The sequence below is a fragment of the Chironomus tepperi genome, unplaced genomic scaffold, assembly GCF_022539635.2.
Source record: "Chironomus tepperi strain 1889 unplaced genomic scaffold, CSIRO-AGI_Ctep_v1 contig_472, whole genome shotgun sequence".
Taxonomy (NCBI): Eukaryota; Metazoa; Arthropoda; class Insecta; order Diptera; family Chironomidae; genus Chironomus; species Chironomus tepperi.
Genome location: NW_027226594.1, coordinates 126,402 through 147,311, shown reverse-complemented (window position 1 = coordinate 147,311; position 20,910 = coordinate 126,402). Strand labels below are relative to the sequence as shown.

General features: G+C 33.8%; 1 protein-coding gene across 2 annotated transcripts in view; it reads left to right on the top strand.

The window, feature by feature from the left end:
- The window catches only part of Tusp (WD40 superfamily protein Tusp), a 58,697-nt gene that overhangs the window by 32,767 nt on the left and 5,020 nt on the right, over positions 1-20,910 (top strand). For both annotated transcript variants that reach the window (XM_070651942.1, XM_070651944.1), the window contains exons 4-11: positions 11,761-11,925; positions 12,006-12,740; positions 12,872-13,463; positions 14,162-14,538; positions 14,676-16,460; positions 19,573-19,917; positions 19,972-20,062; positions 20,208-20,311. In XM_070651942.1, coding sequence (XP_070508043.1) covers positions 11,761-11,925; positions 12,006-12,740; positions 12,872-13,463; positions 14,162-14,538; positions 14,676-16,460; positions 19,573-19,917; positions 19,972-20,062; positions 20,208-20,311 — 4,194 coding nt within the window. The remainder of the gene's footprint in view (positions 1-11,760; positions 11,926-12,005; positions 12,741-12,871; positions 13,464-14,161; positions 14,539-14,675; positions 16,461-19,572; positions 19,918-19,971; positions 20,063-20,207; positions 20,312-20,910) is intronic.

Here is a 20,910-nt window from a genome sequence, read left to right as displayed (position 1 = left end):
ATTAATTTTGAGAGAAAAATTTGAGAAGCATTTAAGAAATTTTCCGATTGATTGCTCCTTCTTGGAAGGATTATTATTGGGGATTGTACATGGATTAGTGTCAATATGCTGGATTTAACTGATTTTTTTTCAAAAAACACCCTTTAATATTGAAGAATTGGTTCCAATAAAGGGGGTGCGGGATTGGAGTAAGGTTTCTCGAAGTCGGGTAGTCTAGAGAATTTGTCGAGACCAGGAAACCTTTGTCGGGTAGTCTCGAGACTGGAAAAACTCGTTCATGGTCTACTCATCGGGAACTCTTAATCGAGAGTTCGTCCCTGCTGAGTTGTACATCTAGACAAGTCATCTTGACTTAAGCTGCATTAATAATTAGAATTGACGTCCTCAATAGAAGATAGCTGAATTTGGCAGGAAGTCAAGAGGTCCAAACTCCATAAGTCTTAACAGGCGTCTGTTCTGTAGAGACAACTCTAAATTGTACCCCAAGCAACACAATGTAGTCGCTTCGGTGCCGCTATATCGCCTTTTCGACAACAACACATAACAGTGTCCTAACGACAGCCATTTTTACCACGAAAAGCATCGTGCTGCTCGGATATGGACCTTCCAACTCTACTCAAGTCAAATTCCATTCCCTTTTATTTAATGACATCATTTTTAAACAACCCCACAGCTCACTCTACAGCTCAACACTCAATAATAAAAATTACAAAATACTCACATCCGTATCCACAATGTCAATTTGAGCGAAACTAAGTAAATCATCATGATTCTCAATTTTTAATTCAAGTCGATGAACACGCGGCCAATTGTAAATTGAAAATTTAGACTCGACTGTTTCATTCCTGATAAGAAAGTCACCTAGAATGGAAAATAATGTGTGGTTAAATTTCTGAAAATGACTTTTTTAAACGATAATAAAATGGCTTTTTTTTCTGTGTCTGGCTTGTCTGCTGTGCTCAGTGTGATGCGATTTGGGTTTTGTGGAGAACTTTTTTTTTTCACAAATGAATGAATTCGAATTGAATTTCATTTTTTTTATGGGAATTAAAAGCTTTTGAAAAAGCTTAATAAAGTTTGGAGGCGAAAAAATTGTATTTTTCATAAGAATTTTAGAACTTTTGGTTCTGGTGCTATTGTCAGATGGAATTATCAGGGGATAAAATTTGCTAACGTTTGAAAATTGTCGTCTGTTCTTTTATAATATCTAAGAATGCTGTATTTAATGCTGAATACAATAGAATGAGTTGAGAATAATAGAGACTAGAAAGTAGAATGGGGTTGAAATAGAGCTTGAGCTTTAATGTGGAATTTAAGATTTTTATGGGGAATTTAATACAGGATTTGTGAACAAGTTTCTATCCCGAGTGACATAGATTAAGAAAGCTTTGGTACGGAGCTTTTAGTACAGTGTTACAGAGCTTTTTAGGCTCAGGTAAAGCTCTTATATTACCACAATATAGAATCCAGTTAATTGTATTAGTGTGTATGTCATATGGATGTCGTAGGGGCACCATGTGGATGCCATAGGGACACTCTTTTGGATGTTATAAGGACATCATGTAAATATCATAGGGACACCATGTGGATGTCATAAAGACACCATGTGGATCCCATAGGGACACTATTTGGATGTCATAGAAACACCATGTGGAAGTCATAAGGACATCTTGTGCATGCAATAGAGACACCATCTAAATGCCATAGGCAATAGGGACATCATGCAGACGCTTCTATTAGGTGTCGCTCAGGCTAGAGCTCTAAATCTCTAGAAACAGAATCCATACCTAATTATTAATTCTCCATACTCAAGCACCATTAAAACATTCTACAAAATCATTAAAATACTTCAAAGGCATTCGCAAATTTAATATGTAAATTCAAAATTAATTTTCCATCTCAAAGAGTTTCAAAATTATTTCCTCAAAGCAGCTCTTGATTATAATAATTAATGATATACCCTTAATAACAAGATGAAATGTAACCTTTAAGAAATTAATTAAACAGGTTGAAATGTCAAGTCAGCGCGACCTTGACAGAACCCGTAAATTGATCAACAAAATGTCCCAAAAAGCTAAGCAGTTTTGAAAGACCTTTGACTTCTTGTTATTCTCGTCGTAAAATTTCTTAATTATAAGTTTCGCACATTTCAACTCTTAATTTTCTCTGCAAATGTTACTTCAGGCGCAGCTCATTCTTCATTTTTCTCTTTCTCTTCAAATAACGCCATACTTTGCAGTGTAAGACACGTGTTTGCTATTCATACTAATTTTATGTTTATTTTAACATAAAGCTTGTTTGAGAATTAACAAGAAAAGTATGAAGAAGGAAACGGAAAAGAAACATGACGAGGTTGAAATGAGCTTTATGAACTTCCACGAAAAATACTTGCGAGGAACAAATTATTTATGGAAGGCAAATGGCATCAAAGTGTCTGTCATATGGCATCCAAGTAGGGTTGTCAATTACAAATACCAATATTTGGGTATTTGGTCCATTTTAAAACTATTTGGGTCACCAAATAATTTGTAATTTCAAACCAAATAATTTGTATCTACCAATATAAGAGTTAAATGTAAAGCAAGTATGAAAATCTTCAAATATAAAATTTTTTTAAAAAAATTTATGTAATTTTTTTGATTTTTTGAGCATTGTTTTGATTAAATATCTAATAAATACATAAATTTAACTCATATTGTGGTTTTGAAAGTCAGGACGAAGAGATAGAAAATCGCATTTCATGTCCTTATGATTAGAATGGCTGTATTCATGAATAGACTTAGATCAAGACATTAAATCATTCAAAAATACTAAAAACAGGACTGAGAAGTTAGATGTGTGGTATATTTCATTGAAGTCCATTCAAGCTACGTTAACAAGTGTTGAACGAACCTTCTCTGCATAGAATGTTTTAAGTCAAAATTTCCTAATCATATGACTGAAAATAAGTTAATATTTTAGTTATTTTTCATTATTATTCTTTAGAAAACCATTAATTTCATTACTTTTAAGTTGATTGTTATTACTAATTATACACTAAGCGTGAATATACAGGCAAATTTTTGAAAATTCAGATGTTTTTAGTGTCATATTCATACTTTCGAAAATATTTGGTATTTGTACAATATTTGGGGGTCTCGATATTTGGGTATTTGGTATTTGTACAAATAGTAAAAACCCAAATAATTGACAACTCTACATCCAAGTCGCTGTCATATGGCGTCCAAGTGGTTGTCATATGGCGTTCAAGTCGATGTCATATAGCGTCCAAGTGGCTGTCATATGGCGTCTAAGTAGATGTCATATGGCGTCCAAGTGGTTTTCATGTGACGTCCAAGTCGCTGTCATATGATGTCTAAGTGGCTGTCATATAATGTCTAAGTGGCTGTCATATGATGTCTAAGTGGCTGTCATATGACGTGCCATGTGGCGATCGGTCACAAATCGGTTAATCAAGTTTCAAGTCGACTGGATTAAACTCAAAGCTCTATTAATCATCGGGAATAGACCTAAAATCGACTGTTTCTCTAGCAAGCTAAACCCTGAACTAAATTACATCCAAAAATTAAATGTGAGCAATTGCTCACAAAACTTCATTATTTTCCTATCAAGCCTTAATCACCAATCTTCTATAATTTCCTACAATTAAGCCTCTTACACAGCATAATCACAACTCAAGCCTTAATTGCGAGTCTCAAAGATTTATCAGTTAGCAAAGCAATCAAATCTTTATTAAACTCAATCAATTCATTTCTACCGGCCATTAGTGTAAGTAAATCAAAAGATATGACTAAATCATGAGCACAAAAACTTTGAAGAGGAACTTTCTGGTTAAGCAGGCAATTAAGAAATTTTCTTGTTATTTCACAGAAATAAATCGTTTGCAGAAAGCTTGAAAAACTTTCCATGGCTTTTTTAAGGTACAGAATAAAAGTTTTTCATTTTCATTTTTTCGAAAGAAATAATCGTAATTTTTAGGACTTTATACTGCTTTTGACATGAACAATTTTCTAATTTTTCCCCACAGGCATGGCATTTATCAGACAAAATTTCTATCTTTTTTACATTTGACATTTTGTGAAGAATTTATTTTTCTTTTGGCAAAAAAGTTATGTCCAGTTGATTGGATCTTAATAGATGGTAGAGATAGATGAGTTTGTAATGTTTGTGTAAGCTTTAAAAATTGTTTAATTTGTGGAACTTAATAGAATTTAAAGGAGTTGTTTGACAAATTTGTCAAATGTTAAATGTCAATTTATATCCCGAGTGGCACAATACGGCGAACTTTCGGCCACCCACATTTTTTGACGTAGAAATCGATCGAAGTCTATTTTTCACGGAAGGTTCAATAGGGACAGTGTAGAAGTTTGTATTGGTAATTGGGAAATGGGATACAGAAATAGAGTCAACATTAAACGCCTACTAAGAGAGTCGATGGATCATGAATTGGTTATTGGCAAGCGGGAGCCAGCGATAGAGCCGGCGATAAAGCCAGCTTTAAGAGCCGAATGAGAGAGGCCATGGATCACAGTTGATCTGTACGACTTGAAAAATAAAGAAGCAAGGTTCAGCCGTCACGGAGCCATCAGAACAGATTCACAGCTTAATACAGCAACGCAATAGTGCCCCAGCGAACACTAGTTCATCTGAGTGATGAGCTTCAACCGACACTGATCACTATACATGGTCCATACCACACAGGCTGTCCACCACTGCTTTAGACAGTCCTTTTGATATTAAATCCCTTACACATTTTCTTAAGAACAAGATTTGGGACTCAAAAGCTGTCGATATCCGAATTGACATCAAAACCTTTTTCCTTCCAAGAAGCCTTGACTCAGAACCCAAAAGTTCAATTCTTTCAGAATCTTTCTCTGTCCCATCTGACTTGCAAATTATCAGCACACTTTTTTACCTAATCAGCACAATTCACAAACCTCATTTCCTCAATTTCCATCCATTTTCACAAATTCGTGCTAATTTTCATACAAAAAATATTCAACGACTTTACACACCTTTTTCATATCTATCACCAATCGAATATGTCACAAAATCATTTCCATACTTTTGCTTCCAACCCATAACGGCAATTGCCATTGACACAACAAATATTATTAAGAACTTCATATTTTAGACACTGTTTGTTCGATACTGATGGAAATAGCATCAAATGCACCGATTTTGTTTTAAAATCTTATCGATAAATTTTTGAGAATTAATCTTAATTTTATTAATCATATGGATATATAATCTCGATAGTTTTTGATGATTCATTGCCCTTCGAACCGATTATTTGCTATAATGAGCGTCTATGACCTCGACCGAAAAAAAAACTTTTATGCCACTTTTTCCCATAGAGCATAAATTATCATAATAAATTATTTTCAATTTTCTATTTCCTATTGTATTCGCGCCAATACATTTTTTCACTTATAATTTCGGAAATTTAAGAGGAAGGAACACAAAAGAGAGAGAAAAAGAATAAATTTTAATGCAATTTTATTTGCAGTTTTTCCGATTAAATTTTCCTTTCATTTCCATTTGCTTCATTTAAATAAGGAAATTGAATAATTAAAATAATTATTGCTAAGTGGCTATTGTTGTTGAACTTTATTGTTGCGCATTCAGGGGCGTAGTAAAAGGGGTGTGATTAGGACAATAGCCTCGTTTAACGTAGATACCTTAACAAAGTATGAGAATGCTTACCAAAATGAGTTGGTTCATGGGTATAAGGAGTCCCTGACTCAAGCATTACAATTCATCAAGTCCAGTTTTTGGACATACTTATGGGCATGCTCCTTGTCTGTTAGGGGATTAAATGGTACATAGTTATAGAGCTTATTGAATGAAAAGAAGTTAACGCCGAGTTTTAGAGTTCTAAAATAATTGAAATAATGAGGATGAGGAATCCTTGCATCGTTGATCTCAAAAGCCGACATACGCTGGAAATCCAACTACCCATTGAAGAGCCCAATCAGCACAATACGACGAACAGAATTTTATTCCCTTAAAAATGAATCAAAATCAGTCACTTGATGCCATCAGATCAACTTCACGTGTTAACGTCAATAAGTAACATATCGATGCCCTTACATACACATTGTGCTATTCAGTAAAGTTCAGCACATGCTATTGAGTACTACACTATTAACATTGAAGTCCCTTAAGCTCAAGATTAGATTTTTTTTTCATTGTCGATAATTTATAAGGATTTTTATGGAGTCTGACGAAGTAGTTCATTGACTGAGAACATGCAATTCAGTTAAATTTTATGGCTGTAAAAAATTTTTATGTGTCTGGAAATTTTATAATGTTAAGCAAGCTACCTTTAGTATGTTCCAGAAATGCTTACAGGTTTAGAATGTGAGATTGGGAAAGGGTTGTGCTGATTTGATGGTAGTTTGAAATCAAATGTAGTTTTATTCTTACTTATAGCCAGCCTGTTGCCATGATTTTCAACTTATGGTTTTAATATGATAATCTTTGATCAAAAGCATAGCTTGAAAGGTACACGATGAGAAAAACAGCTATAAACAGTCTCTGGCATAACGAAGGCTGGCGTGGAACTACTTACTTGGCGTGGAACTAGATTTTACCAAATTCGACACCTCCTAAGAGTCATGCTTATCTGGAGCCACTACTGATCTGCAAAGATTGAAATATCGTCATTACAGCAACAAGGCATTAGTAATCTTCGAACCAAATTTCAGTCACTTGGCGAAAAAAAACAAATTTGCTCTCACTTGGTTCTAACCTTTGTACCGTCTAATGGCCGTTCTGACATAATTTCAATACGTGCCAATACGTTCCTATTTCTCTCCTTTTTCACACTCTGTTCCTTTTCGGTCATAAAATCATGTTCTTATTGTTTTATTAAATCACTTAAGTTCATTTCCGCAAGATAAAAAACTATTAAATTTTATAGCTTTAACATATATATTTTTATTGCCAAATCAAATTGTCCATTTCTCCAACTCAACATGAGAAAACTCTCACAATTACCTCATAACTTGAACCATCATTTCCTTGTATCTGTTCCGATACCAGCTCAAAATCACTATTAATCTGTCCAAATTTCACACGAGCGGTGTCACTCTGAACGTCAACAGACACAAAGCTTGCTTCACCAGGAATGTTAATGTCTTTAGTGTCAACTGGACTTTTAGTGACTGTTAATACATTATTGCCATCTGGACGTTTAACAAGCGTTAAACTGATATTATTTGTCGGACGTCGTCTATTAGCTGACATTGAATTGAAAGAATTATCAAAAGTTTTTGTCCCATCTGAAATTGATTTTTTTGTTTGTTATTCAGCAGTGCTACAAAAATCTCCAAAAATGTAATGAACAGAGTGTGGCCGTCTCAAATTCGAATTTTTTCGACATTCGATTGTCGAAAAATTCGAACAATTCGAACTCAACTTATTTTGAAATAAAAATTTACGTTACGAAGAAAAGTAAAAGTAACGGTCAAAAAAAATTTGAATATTACGGAAAAGAATTTTTTTTGAAAAAATTTAACGGTCGCTTTTGAGAAAGTCACACTCTGGTAATGAAGAGGAACTCACAAAATGCACAGGATACATTTCCATAATAATAAATATTATTTAAACTTTCACAGTTTTGAATATTTAATATCATCGCAATAACGACAAGACACAAACTTGTTTGAACTTTTCTCATTTCTCGGGCTATGTAAAATTGAACGTCTATGACTGAAGAAGGAAGACTGTAAACTGAAAGCAGTTTCTATTTCCTTATGTTTTTTTAGGTCACACGACAAAGATTTTTTAATGAGAATTTTTTCAATAAACTACTCGTGACTTGTAGATTGACTGTGAATATTGACACATTAGGTAGTCGCGTCCTGTGAATCCATTCTGATGACTCTATTTTTTATGATGATGTAAAAATGACTTTATTCATGTTTAACAATAGAATTATTGTATTGAACAAGGTTTGTCACGAAACGAACGGCTTCTGAAAAGGATATAGTCGCAATATTGTTTGACCTAAATTGAAGTCCATGCGACACGGTACAAGTGTGGAAAACATAAAATGGATTTTTTTTTGCATTTTTAATATTTTAATACCTAAAAAAAAAAAACTAATAAATAGAAGAACTTGAAAGCTTGACTTTGTTCATGCCGAAAGTTTTTAAATTAGTCATTAAAGCTTTTTTTTCCATGTTTGCAGAGGAAAAAGTTAATTATTTTTTGTTAAAAGGAATCTAACACAAGGTTAACGTTGAAATGAGTCATGTACAGAAGCTGGTGATTGGCATTTTTGGGCTAAGAGATTTATTTTCATCCAACGGAATGTTCCATGTTCCAGAAATGTCAAGATTATTTCTAGACATAGAGTTGACTGATCACAGTCAGAAATAGAGACAAGAACTGGACAATGTGAAAGATAAGAACCATAAATATATAGAAATTATGAGAAATAAATCCATCGCGGAGACTTTCTATAGATCGAAACTTATTTACTTACTTGGCCTCCCTCAGTCGGTTCCTGAAGCTGGTTCTATCGCTGGCTACTGCTTACCAATTACCAATTCCAAGTGTGACACTATCTCTATCGACAGCTTCCTTCCATGAGTTCTTTGGTCTGCTGCGCGATCTCTTGCCATCTAAAAAGTTGGATTTAAATACCTTTACCAATTGAGCATCAACAGGACTTCTGAAAACGTGATTAGATCGAACCTTGATGAATTGTAATCACCTGATAACTAGTACGAGATCTGACATGAATAATACCTCTAACCCTAACAGAGCATGCTTTTATGATACAGAAAGACCTTTACGGTACCTAAAAGCGGTCTCTTTACCTGTTACAGTAAGATTTGTTCTTGCTTTAATTACTTTTCTAATAGGCCTTGTCGTTGGTGTCTGAATCTGATTCAAAGATCTGTAGATATTATAACTAGCTATGGAACAAACAATTGATTAGAGAAAATTAAAATCTGTATATTTCCTGAGCTTTTTATAGGAGCTTTAAAACGTTTAATTCTGAGTAACAGATCCCCAGTGGGAGTTGAACCCACTTCCTATGATTTTTAATCATATGCTCTTGACATTGAGTTATCGGGAGCTATTTAACTATATGATAAAGGGGAATATATGAATTATTCCTTTAATTGCTATTGAACTTTTATTGATTTACCATTATTAATCCATTACAAGAAACCCATTCAAGCATTTAAACAGCAAAATATGAAATTTAGATATGTATTTATTGTCCTTGACTTTTATTTCCAACAATAATTGGCTCTTTAACCAAAAATTACAAATTTTTGTCAATTTACCAATAAATTCAAACTTCATAAAGCTTTATTCCAACTTTTCAATAATATTTTCCAACATGCTACGTACTTCAACATCCGATTCAGTCTCTCCTCGAATGATATTACACTGATATATTCTCATTGTAATATTAAAATCACCGGTAGGTGAGGATGGTGTCTCAAAATTGATTTCATGTTGTGGACCTTTTAATGGAAATGTTGTAGTCTTAATTTTGACATCATCTCTTTCGTGGGTGATGATGACAAAGTCCACAACAGCTTCAATTTCGTGTGTTATTTGCTGATCTGTGGTTCCATAAGCAATGGATGATTTTGTGTCACTTTCATCTATTCTTATTGAGTAGGCACCGTTTTGTGGGTTTCTGGATAAAACAGAAGTGCTGATTGAATCGTAGAATACTTGATCGCCATCTAAATAAAGTGGGGATATTAAGGATTGATTTAAGAAAACTTTAGGGATATTGTTAATATTTCTTACGGAACAGACAATCCCAATCGCCAAAAAATAAATTTCCTTGTAAACTTTCACTTGCAAATGAAAAAAGAATTAAAATATTTACTAAATTCCTCATTTTATAGCTCTATACTTGAGAACTGACAGGTTTAAAATGAACAAAAGTTTTTTCTAACGGCTACAAGAAATGTAAACAAAGCCATGAGCTGCCTTGAGAAAAAATTATTATTTTTTGTTCAAATTTTTCTAATTTTATTCTTGTGACAGTTTCGTGACTAGAACTAGGCACTGGAATTTTCTTAAAGGGTCGTTTTTAAAGTGGCATTGATTATTAATAATTTAAAGCATGTTACTTTCACATGCTCTGCCTACTCACACTTATATTCATCGACATCCTCAAAAAAATCAATGTTTACATCCCCAAAAACTGACAGGTGCTTGAAATGGGTCAGTTAAGCGACTTTCATAACTTCTATTTCTATAATTATTCTCAATTGACTGCTTCCAAACAGACACGATGAAGTTTCCCAAAAAAAAAGTCTTCTAATTGAATCTGCTTTGTGACATGATATTGATTGTTGGGAGCAATTTGCCATGAGCTGGAAATGAAACTTTTTTTACGTTTTTAGAACAAACAATAACGAAAGTAATTTTTTGTCGAGCGTTTTTCTGACAGTTTAAAGTAAAGGAACAAAGAATTTTGTTCATTAGTTTTGTAAATAATTGTTTAAATTCAAATTACTTTTGGACTTTTGAATGTTTGGATGTTATGCTGCATTACATAGCAGCTATAAACATTACTAACTTTGCATTCAACTTTGAAAACAGTAAGTGCTATCCCGGAAATCATACGACATAAAAATGGTTCAAAATTATACTTCAGGTTCGTTTGACTGAGAGTCGAGGTTAGATTTCATCAAAAATTGCTTCGTACCAGAGACACGCTGGTTTAAGGCTCGATTTTCGGTCATTTCTATGTCGTGTGTCTTCCGAGTGACACAAATGAAAAGGCTTCGTTAAAGACGCATTAATTATGATCAAGTAGCAGCCGTCTCCAATTGTGATCGATATGACTGATTCACGACTTATGAAAACGTTCAGAAATTAAGTAACGCTTATTATGGCAGTGATTGACCATTCGAATTGCGTATCAAAGAAGCCAACTCCTGCATTTACTTCAAGTCTGTACACACCAGAGTGTCGTGACACACAGTTTAGACAGTATTCCTTCAGACTAACTTTACAAAGTACTCCTAAAGACACTACTTAAGACAATTAATCTCTTTTCCTATACAACCCGCAAAACTTCACCAACCCACAAAAATCTTCCTTCTAAAGCCAATAAACTCATCAACATAACAAATTGAATTTCATCTAATTCCTAATGATCCATAATTAAAAAACATTATTAGTCCTTAATTACACTTAAGCTCATCAGTTTGATATAAAATTGATACAAGTTTTGTCATGTCTTGTGTGTCTTAACGACGCTTTCCTCACTCTACGCTCAGATATCATAATTGTATTCATTAATCATTCATCATTCATCATCATTCAGATAACATGTACGATGGTTACTATAATTATGGTAGGCTGTTTGTTTTGGGGATATTTGGGGATTATTGAACAGTAAGAAGGGGCAGATTTCACATTTTGATACAAAACTGGGCGAAAATCAGTCCTCAATATGCCATCAGGGTAGCTTCACGAATTGCCGTCAACTTGATGACGTAGCGGTCATCAACATTGCGCTGCTCGGAGTTAGAATTGCATTGAAACTTGAGATGGGAGGTGGAATTGGAAGATTTTGAATATCACACAGGTTTGGTCTGTTCATAGAATATTATGACAGCTTTAGTCTATCCAACAATCCATAAGGTTGCATACTCCATCTACTCCAATCCCACATCACCATACATACCGCATACCTCCATTTTTAGTATCAACCACAATCTCCATTATCATTAATATTTCTCTCATTTCCATTTCATCAAATAGGAGGAAGGATGGAAGCTAAATCGAACAAATTATTACCAAGAAGGTTGGTTAGCAACGGGAAATACACGCGGTATTGTTGGTGTTACATTCTCAACATCACATTGTAAAAAGAATGTCGAGTATCCACAAAGGACAAATTATAATTTACGCGGACACCGGTCAGATGTAAGGAATTAACATTTTAATCAGAATATACATATGTAGACATGCGTAAAATGTGCAAAAATTAATAATTTTTCCCACAGGTGATATTAGTAAAATGGAATGAGCCTTATCAAAAATTGGCATCGTGCGATAGTTCCGGTATTATTTTTGTATGGATTAAATATGAAGGTCGATGGAGTGTTGAGTTAATTAATGACAGAAATACGCCAGTTACACACTTTTCCTGGTCACATGACGGTCGAATGGCACTGATTACATATCAGGATGGATTTGTGCTGGTCGGTTCTGTTGCCGGACAACGATATTGGTCATCAATGTTAAATCTCGATGCAACAATAACGTGCGGTTTATGGACACCGGATGATCAGCAAGTTTATTTCGGCACAACGCAAGGTCAAATTATTGTTATGGACGTGCATGGCGCAATGGTGTCACAGGTGCAATTATCATCAGAATTTGGTATCACATCAATGGCATGGTCGTGTGAAAAGTTCAAAATGGAAGAAGGAGATACAGAGCCAGGCGTTAAAAATGCTGCAAACCGTTCATTTGTGCTTGCTGTTAGCTTTCAAAATGGATCGATATATTTGTTAAAGTCATTTGATGACTTATCGCCATTATACATCAATACGGGATTATGTGAAGGATTCTGCATGGAGTGGAGCAACTCGAGGGAGTTGCTAGCTGTCGCTGGAACTGAAAATGATGGAAAATTTTTCAAAAAAGAGACAATGGGAACGCATTTTAATAATAGTTTGAAATTTTATACAGAATCTGGACAAATTTTATATACAGCTAAAATTCCTAATACAAATGTAAGTTGAGGATGTTGTCAAAGGATGGAACATCAAAATAAAAGTTTCCATCCCTTGGATATCCACTTAAATTCCCATAAACAATAATCTAATTCCTTATCAATTTTCCTCTCACCCAATAAACACAACAGTCACCTGTAACAGCCTTAACGTGGGGACATAACGATCGTCGGATATTTATCGCAACGGGTAATCAAGTTCACATAGCATGGGTCTCGAGGCGTGTTGCATCACTCCAGCTTATATGTCGATTAAAAATTCAACAATGTTTATCATCGGAAGCCTTACTACCAAAGTTACCATTACCAGCGCGTATGAAATCGCTCATTGGTAATCTTTTTGCTCAAACTATTCGATGTTGCGTGCCGAATAATAAGCACAATATACGTGACTTTGTTTCGCGGCCACCAGCTTGTTCAACACGACTTCATTGTACAATGATACGGCATGATGATGATAATCAAAGTTCTGGAACATGCTATACGTTGTATTTAGAATTTATGGGTGGTCTTGTACCATTACTCAAAGGTAAAAGGACGTCTAAGATACGACCGGAATTTGTCATTTTCGATCCGCAAGGCGAAGAGGTTACAAATTCAATTTCAGCAAGCTCGTCTGACTCAACAACAACAAAAAGTTTGTCATCATCATGTCAGTCAACAAATGGAAGTGGAAGAAATGGAAATACTGATACATCTGAGAGTGAATCGGATGATTTGTGTCGTAAGTATTATTTTGCTTCTTATTTGATGACATTTCATTGTTTGCTTTGGATGAGTATCTCAAAAGGATAAACAGCCAGAAGTAAATGGGATCGAATTGACTTCTGTTTTGTCCATTGAGCTGTTTGTTACTTTAAAGTTATCAAAATTCACTTAGAAATTTAAAGTATTCAAATTTTAAAGGCTTTAAACAAAATGGCTGACTTAAAAATCTTTGTCTGTAATTTTTCCTCTTAGTTTCGATTCCAACAACTCAAAATGATTAGTTTCTTGCTTGCTCCGACCTAAAATACACTTTAAACACAAAATAACTCCCAAAAATCCATCAAACTTAAGTAAATATTCAAGTCAAAAACACGAGGTGGAAATATCCACGTAAAAAATACAAAATTCAATCCCACATCAATCATGCATATTTGAAAAATTAAAAACCGCTTACAGAATATGAAATTTTACGTACTTTATGTACATACAAGCTTAACGAATTCGCTCTGTTGAACTTTATACAATATTATTATGAAGCAAGAAAGGCATCCATGGTGAGATGCAAAGGGATTTTGAATCCAATTTACCGTTGACTTGCTTGCATAAATTATTTAAATTTTTCCATACCTTTTTTCAACTCGTAAATGCCTTACTCATGCATATCAAAAGCACACCTACTTACTTTCTTCCTCTCTAATCAACTCCTTAACACAGGCTCCCCACGTATGCAACGGAAGAGAAAAACGCGAACAAAAAAACGATCGACAATAGAAAAGTCTCAAAATCCCATATCGGATGTAAGTGAACCGAATGCTGATGAGATGGCATATGTCGATACATTACCTGAGCACATGAAATTGGTTGAAGTAACATCAAATATCTGGGGAACTAAATTTAAAATTCATGGCCTAACAAAATCATCATTGCCTGCAAATTTGGGTCAAGTGACTTATAAAACGTCCTTACTACATCTTCAGCCACGACAAATGACTTTAGTTATAACAGAATTGAGAGATGATTTTCCTGTTGGACCCGACCCAAATTTTAATCCAAACATCTTCTCTGAAGATGAAGATGAATGTAATTTAAAGGTAAAAATTGATATTTGTATTCTTATTGTTTATACCCAAGAGGGTGTAACATGTTACATCCCTTTAACTTTTTCCGTCTGCTGAACACACATTATGTATTCTAACATTCTCTTCATTCCGTTTCTTGTTTCTAACAGAGTCCGAAAGTTAATAAGAAAAATCGTGAAACCTCATCGCATAATAATACTAATGGAACTCCATCATCATCATCATCATCAGCATCATCATCGCATCCACCAATCGCTCCAATGTCACCAAGACCGAATCGTTTTCCATCGACACGCAATACACGACGACCATCGCCTTTAGCTATAAATAATAATAATAATAATTCATCAATACCATCGGCATCATCATCATCAACAAATTCATCAAATACAGCCGCATCTGGATCGGTAAATCCACCACGTTCACTCGGTCCATTAGCAAAAGCTGAAAGCTATGAGGATGATTTAATGGAAACACCTGTTGCACCTGCAAAACAAGGAATAAGCTATTCAAATTTAATCAGTTCTTATGGTCGTTCATCATCATCGTCATCCACAAATCAATCTCGTGTTGCTATATCGCCACTTTATTGTGACCAATCGGTGCCAACATTACAATCACCGAAAAATGCTGTCGCACCAAGTGATATAATTTTTGAACGTCCACCCGTTGGCGGTCAAACGACACTAATGAGTTATTCAAGTAATACGGACTATTCCAATAATGTTGTTCAGGTTAAGAATGCATTAATTAATGATCACACGCGACAAACATCACACGTTAATCCAGTTCCACTAAATCTAAATTTAAATCTCGAGAGAATAATTGACAGTAAGTCAAAAGGTGCAATAAAGAAGAAGGATATACAATATATTGATGATGAGCCAACACCATCGACATCAAGTCAAACGCCAATCACCCAAGCTGACATCATTCCATCAAATGGTACGATGAATCGTACACAAACAGTCGCATCAATATGTCCGACAATACCTGACATTATAACACGTAGCTGTAGTGTAGGATATTTAGATAATTTTGAATTGACACCGGGTGAAGTGACATTATCACAATTAAGGAAGGATGCACCAAAGCGTCTTGTATTAGTAGATAGAAAAATTCAAGCTAATCGTAAATATCGAAGAATTCCAACGCAAAATCGTCGATGTATACAGCAATTACAGCATAATAGAAATTTTAAAAAATCATTTAGCCTTGATTGCTGTGATGCTCTTCAAGATATACCAAATTTACATAAAGATCTCAATAATCTATTCAATCAAATGCCAAAATTGGCTGAATCATCTGAAGATACGGAATTATCGTCTACAGAATTATCAAATACCAATGCTAATGCTTTAAAGAATAAGAATAAATGTACATCGACGCCGAAAAAAAGTCCAAAAGAGAAATTTTGTAGCTTTTTTAGTTCACGTTCAGGAACGCCAATATTAGGACGAAAATCTAAGAATAATAAAGATTGTACATGCTCAAGTGCTTCGTGCTTAAAATGCAATAATGAAAATCAACAACCGCTTACGTCAAAACCGCCTGTAATACCAAAATGGAATAAGAAATCGACAACACAGAATGATGTCGTCGGTGAGTGTAGTAAGACGTCACGAGATCAGAAACGAAATAAAAATTTAGAGATTATAACAAGCTTTACGGATAGTCCACTTTTTTCACGGAAATATCGTGCATCTAAAAATGAATTTGGTGCGATACCATCAACGTCATCATCGGTGACAGACAACAATAATAATGGAGGTGCTATAGGTCGTGCACAGTTACAAAGTGAACAAAATACACCAATATTGAGTAGGCGGAGTGATAATCGAAGTAGTAGTTCGAGTGATGGTGGACAAGCTAGTTCGTCCGGTGTCGAATGTACACCTGTTGAAGCTAAAACTTCTGTTTCGTTGCACACGCAGGTAATTGTTTTTTTGAAGTAAATTTGTGAAATTTAGCTTTTATTTGATTAAATTTCGTTTTAACGGTCATTTGAAATTCAAAATTTACAAAGTGATGCGATGAAAAGATGCAAAATATTTCGCATCTGTTTATGTTCTAAAAATTCATTTTCACATTAAAATTCAATATTAAATATCACGTCCATCGAAATAGCTTTTTAATTATACATAGCTGTGATTGTTTTCACCATGTAAAGCTTCATTTAATTTAAATTGAATATTCTACGACAGGATAATTGTTAATTATGAAATTGTCAATGTTTACAACGCACTATGGGCCCAAAATGGCAAAGGTTGTCAAAAATTCAGGTTATGTGTGGATGTTATAGTGCCTGAAGAGTAGTGTACGGGAAAAAAAGAAATTTTGTCCAAAACTGCTGTGTGCCTGACTTATGGCCAAAAAACGATTTTTGGTACCTGCCATTATAAAAATTGTTGGCGTGCTTCAATACATGGACCAATTTTTTTCAAACTTTTTTTATTTATTAGATATATATAGAACCTACAAAATAGCAACACATTTTCATAATTTAGGTTCCACTGTATATCCAAAAAAGTTAAAAATATGTCAAAAAATGCGATTTTTTTAACATTTCATGCTCTCATGCAGCTTTATTGCACTATGGGATAAAAAATGTATATGCATTTGATAGAACCTATTTATACCTAAAAATCACCCATAGATTGTAATTTAATTGGATGCACTACAAAAGCATAAAATAACTTTAAAGCTAAAAATTTTCGGTTTTTTGTGATTTTTTGACCTTTAACCCCATTTTTCCCTATAAAGGAAATTCGTGCTGTTTCAGGTGAACAGTGATTATTATAGGACTAGTATTGTACTATTATTATGTGAAAAAAAATTTCAATATGGGACCCCCCTAGCTCATTTTTGGGGGGTCCAAAGGTATACCCCCCCTCAAAAATGGGGGTCTCACAAAACTCAATGTTACTTTTCTTAACCGGATGTTAAACAAATAATTCAAAAACACTTTTTAACTACATTTAAACAAATTTTAAGCAGTTCTAAACTGTTCTGAACAATCAAAACTACTCATGTTAGCCAGTTCATAGATTTGTAAGTTTTTGAGTTTTAGACATATTTTCACGAGGTTTTTTGGACTCCAATGGCAATACATATATAAATTGTTTATTTTTTCATAAAATACTAACAATATCCTATCCAACAATATAAAATAAGTCATACATAAGGTCAATTCAGTCAAAAATTTGGAAAAATGTTCAAAATTTTATGTTTTTTTAAAATTCATCCTTCACATTTATGCTTATAAATGCTGTTAATCTTAAGTATATGAATTGAATTTAGTATTTTTGTAGAGATTAGAGTAGTATTAAGGCAATAAAAAGGAAATCAAAGTTTAAAAATAGCTTATTGTAAAAAAGGACAAAGTCCAATTTACCATATTTTGACTGCCTTTATTCAGTGCAGGGAGCATCCAAATTTTATTTTTTGAAATATTTCCTATATATCTATACTAGAACTAACAGAAAATATTCGCAAAACTAATTTTTCGTTGCTAATTGTAAGAATCGAATAAACAAATTTATTCAAAAAACAGCGATTTTTGAGGTTTTTCGATGGAAAAATTTGTTCTAACTAGTCTTGGAAAATGATTTTTATGTACATTTTCTATTAGTTCTAGTGTGGATCTATAGAAAATATTTCAAAAAATAAAATTTGGATGCTCCCTGCACTGAGTAAAGGAAGTCAAAATATGGTAAATTGGACTTTGTCCTTTCTTAAATTAAGCTATTTTTGAACTTTGATTTTCCTTCTATTACCTTAATACTACTCTAATGTCTACAAAAATTCTAAATTCAATTCATATACTTAAGATTAACAGCATTTATAAGCATAAATGTGAAGGATGAATTTTAAAAAAACATAAAATTTTGAACATTTTTCCAAATTTTTGACTGAATTGACCTTATGTATGACTTATTTTATATTGTTGGATAGGATATTGTTAGTATTTTATGAAAAATAAACAATTTATATATGTATTGCCATTGGAGTCCAAAAACCTCGTGAAAATATGTCTAAAACTCAAAAACTTACAAATCTATGAACTGGCTAACATGAGTAGTTTTGATTGTTCAGAACAGTTTAGAACTGCTTAAAATTTGTTTAAATGTAGTTAAAAAGTGTTTTTGAATTATTTGTTTAACATCCGGTTAAGAAAAGTAACATTGAGTTTTGTGAGACCCCCATTTTTGAGGGGGGTATATTTGGACCCCCCAAAAATGAGCTAGGGGTCCCATATTGAAATTTTTTTCACATAATAATAGTACAATACTAGTCCTATAATAATCACTGTTCACCTGAAACAGCACGAATTTCCTTTATAGGGAAAAATGGGGTTAAAGGTCAAAAAATCACAAAAAACCGAAAATTTTTAGCTTTAAAGTTATTTTATGCTTTTGTAGTGCATCAAATTAAATTACAATCTATGGGTGATTTTTAGGTATAAATAGGTTCTATCAAATGCATATACATTTTTTATCCCATAGTGCAATAAAGCTGCATGAGAGCATGAAATGTTAAAAAAATCGCATTTTTTGACATATTTTTAACTTTTTTGGATATACAGTGGAACCTAAATTATGAAAATGTGTTGCTATTTTGTAGGTTCTATATATATCTAATAAATAAAAAAGTTTGAAAAAATTGGTCCATGTATTGAAGCACGCCAACAATTTTTATAATGGCAGGTACCAAAAATCGTTTTTTGGCCATAAGTCAGGCACACAGCAGTTTTGGACAAAATTTCTTTTCTTCCCGTACACTACTCTTCAGGCACTATAACATCCACACATAACCTGAATTTTTGACAACCTTTGCCATTTTGGGCCCATAGTGCAACGTGTTTATTCGATAAAAAAACATTTTTTGATGACATAAAAAGAGCTTTTCAATAAAAACAAAGCAAGCTTCATTGAATAAAACATTATTCACGCTTAGTGAAGGACAAAATTTGCAATTTACATCCTCAAATAAATTGAGGAAAGAATAAATAAATTTTTAATAATGTCATGTTTCACATCCATGTAGGCCATGACAACATTGGAGAACATCATCAGTCGATTGAGAGATCTTGATGATGACAGATCAAATTTACAACAGCAACCACCCAGTTCACCACGTCATCCGAGAAGTTCGCCCTCATCCCCAGCACCAAATAAAAAGAATAAAAGACAGCAAAGCTCATCACCAATTCGTCACATTCTCAATTCACCTCTTTTAAATCGTCGAAAGTGTAAAAAGCAGACACTTGAAAGCTCCGATGAGGATGCAAATGAAGATGGTGACAATAGCAACAACAATGGTACGTCATCAAATGGAAAGAGTGGCTATCATGATTTGGAAACATTCCAAAAGGCTCAATTGCGTCAGAAGGTAAGAGAACTTAATTTTATAATAGAATTGCATAAAAAATCTTTAAATTTACAGCTGAAACGTGGGAAAATAGAGCCGAACGGTACATCTACAGCATCTACACATATTGTACCAGTACGCCGTGAATTCGTGATGTATAACAAAGGTTAGTTCCGTTTTTATTTTGTATTGTTTTCTTCCTCATTTGAATAACGATTTTTTCCCATCCTCAATGTATTCCCCTTCCTCATCATTTATTCTTTATCTAATGAAATAATAACAATAACATTGTATTTATTCTTTATGTATAGCACCTATGTGGAATGAAAATAGTCAAGTTTATCAGTTGGATTTTGGCGGACGTGTTACACAGGAATCGGCGAAAAATTTTCAAATTGAATTTCGAGGCAAACAAGTAAGTTCAAGTTTGATGTTGCTGATTGGATGATGTTGATCTTGGATATTAAGTAGTTGGGTGTATTGAATGGTTTGTTGTTTAAGTTGGAGAGGAACTAGTTTGGAAATGGTTTGGTAAAGCTATAGCATTAAGAATTAGGATGGTTCATCTTACCCCGATAACCACGACATTAGTTACCCAAAAATGGTACCTGCGGTAGCTAAAAGTCAATATGTTAGGGCAGACCAAGCAGAACAATTCATAATCAGTCGTCACGGTTATGTCAGGGCAACTTTGGGTTTCATCATTGAAACGTTTAATTACTGGTGCCCTAGCTAATATGATGTGCTGTTTGGATAGAGATATTACCTGAGGAGTCCAGATTTTTAGGTGGAATCAATAGAATCCATGGAAATTGTGGATTAATTCGGGAAATCCATAGATTTCATGATTTCCATAAATTTATCCATAGATTCCATAAATTTATCCATGGATTCAATGGAATCCATAGTTTCTGCCAGATGATCCACTCCCTGACCTGAGGACAAACCCAATTTACCTGAAGCCATGAATAATTCAAAATAACCTGATCATCTGACTGTAATAAGACACAAAAT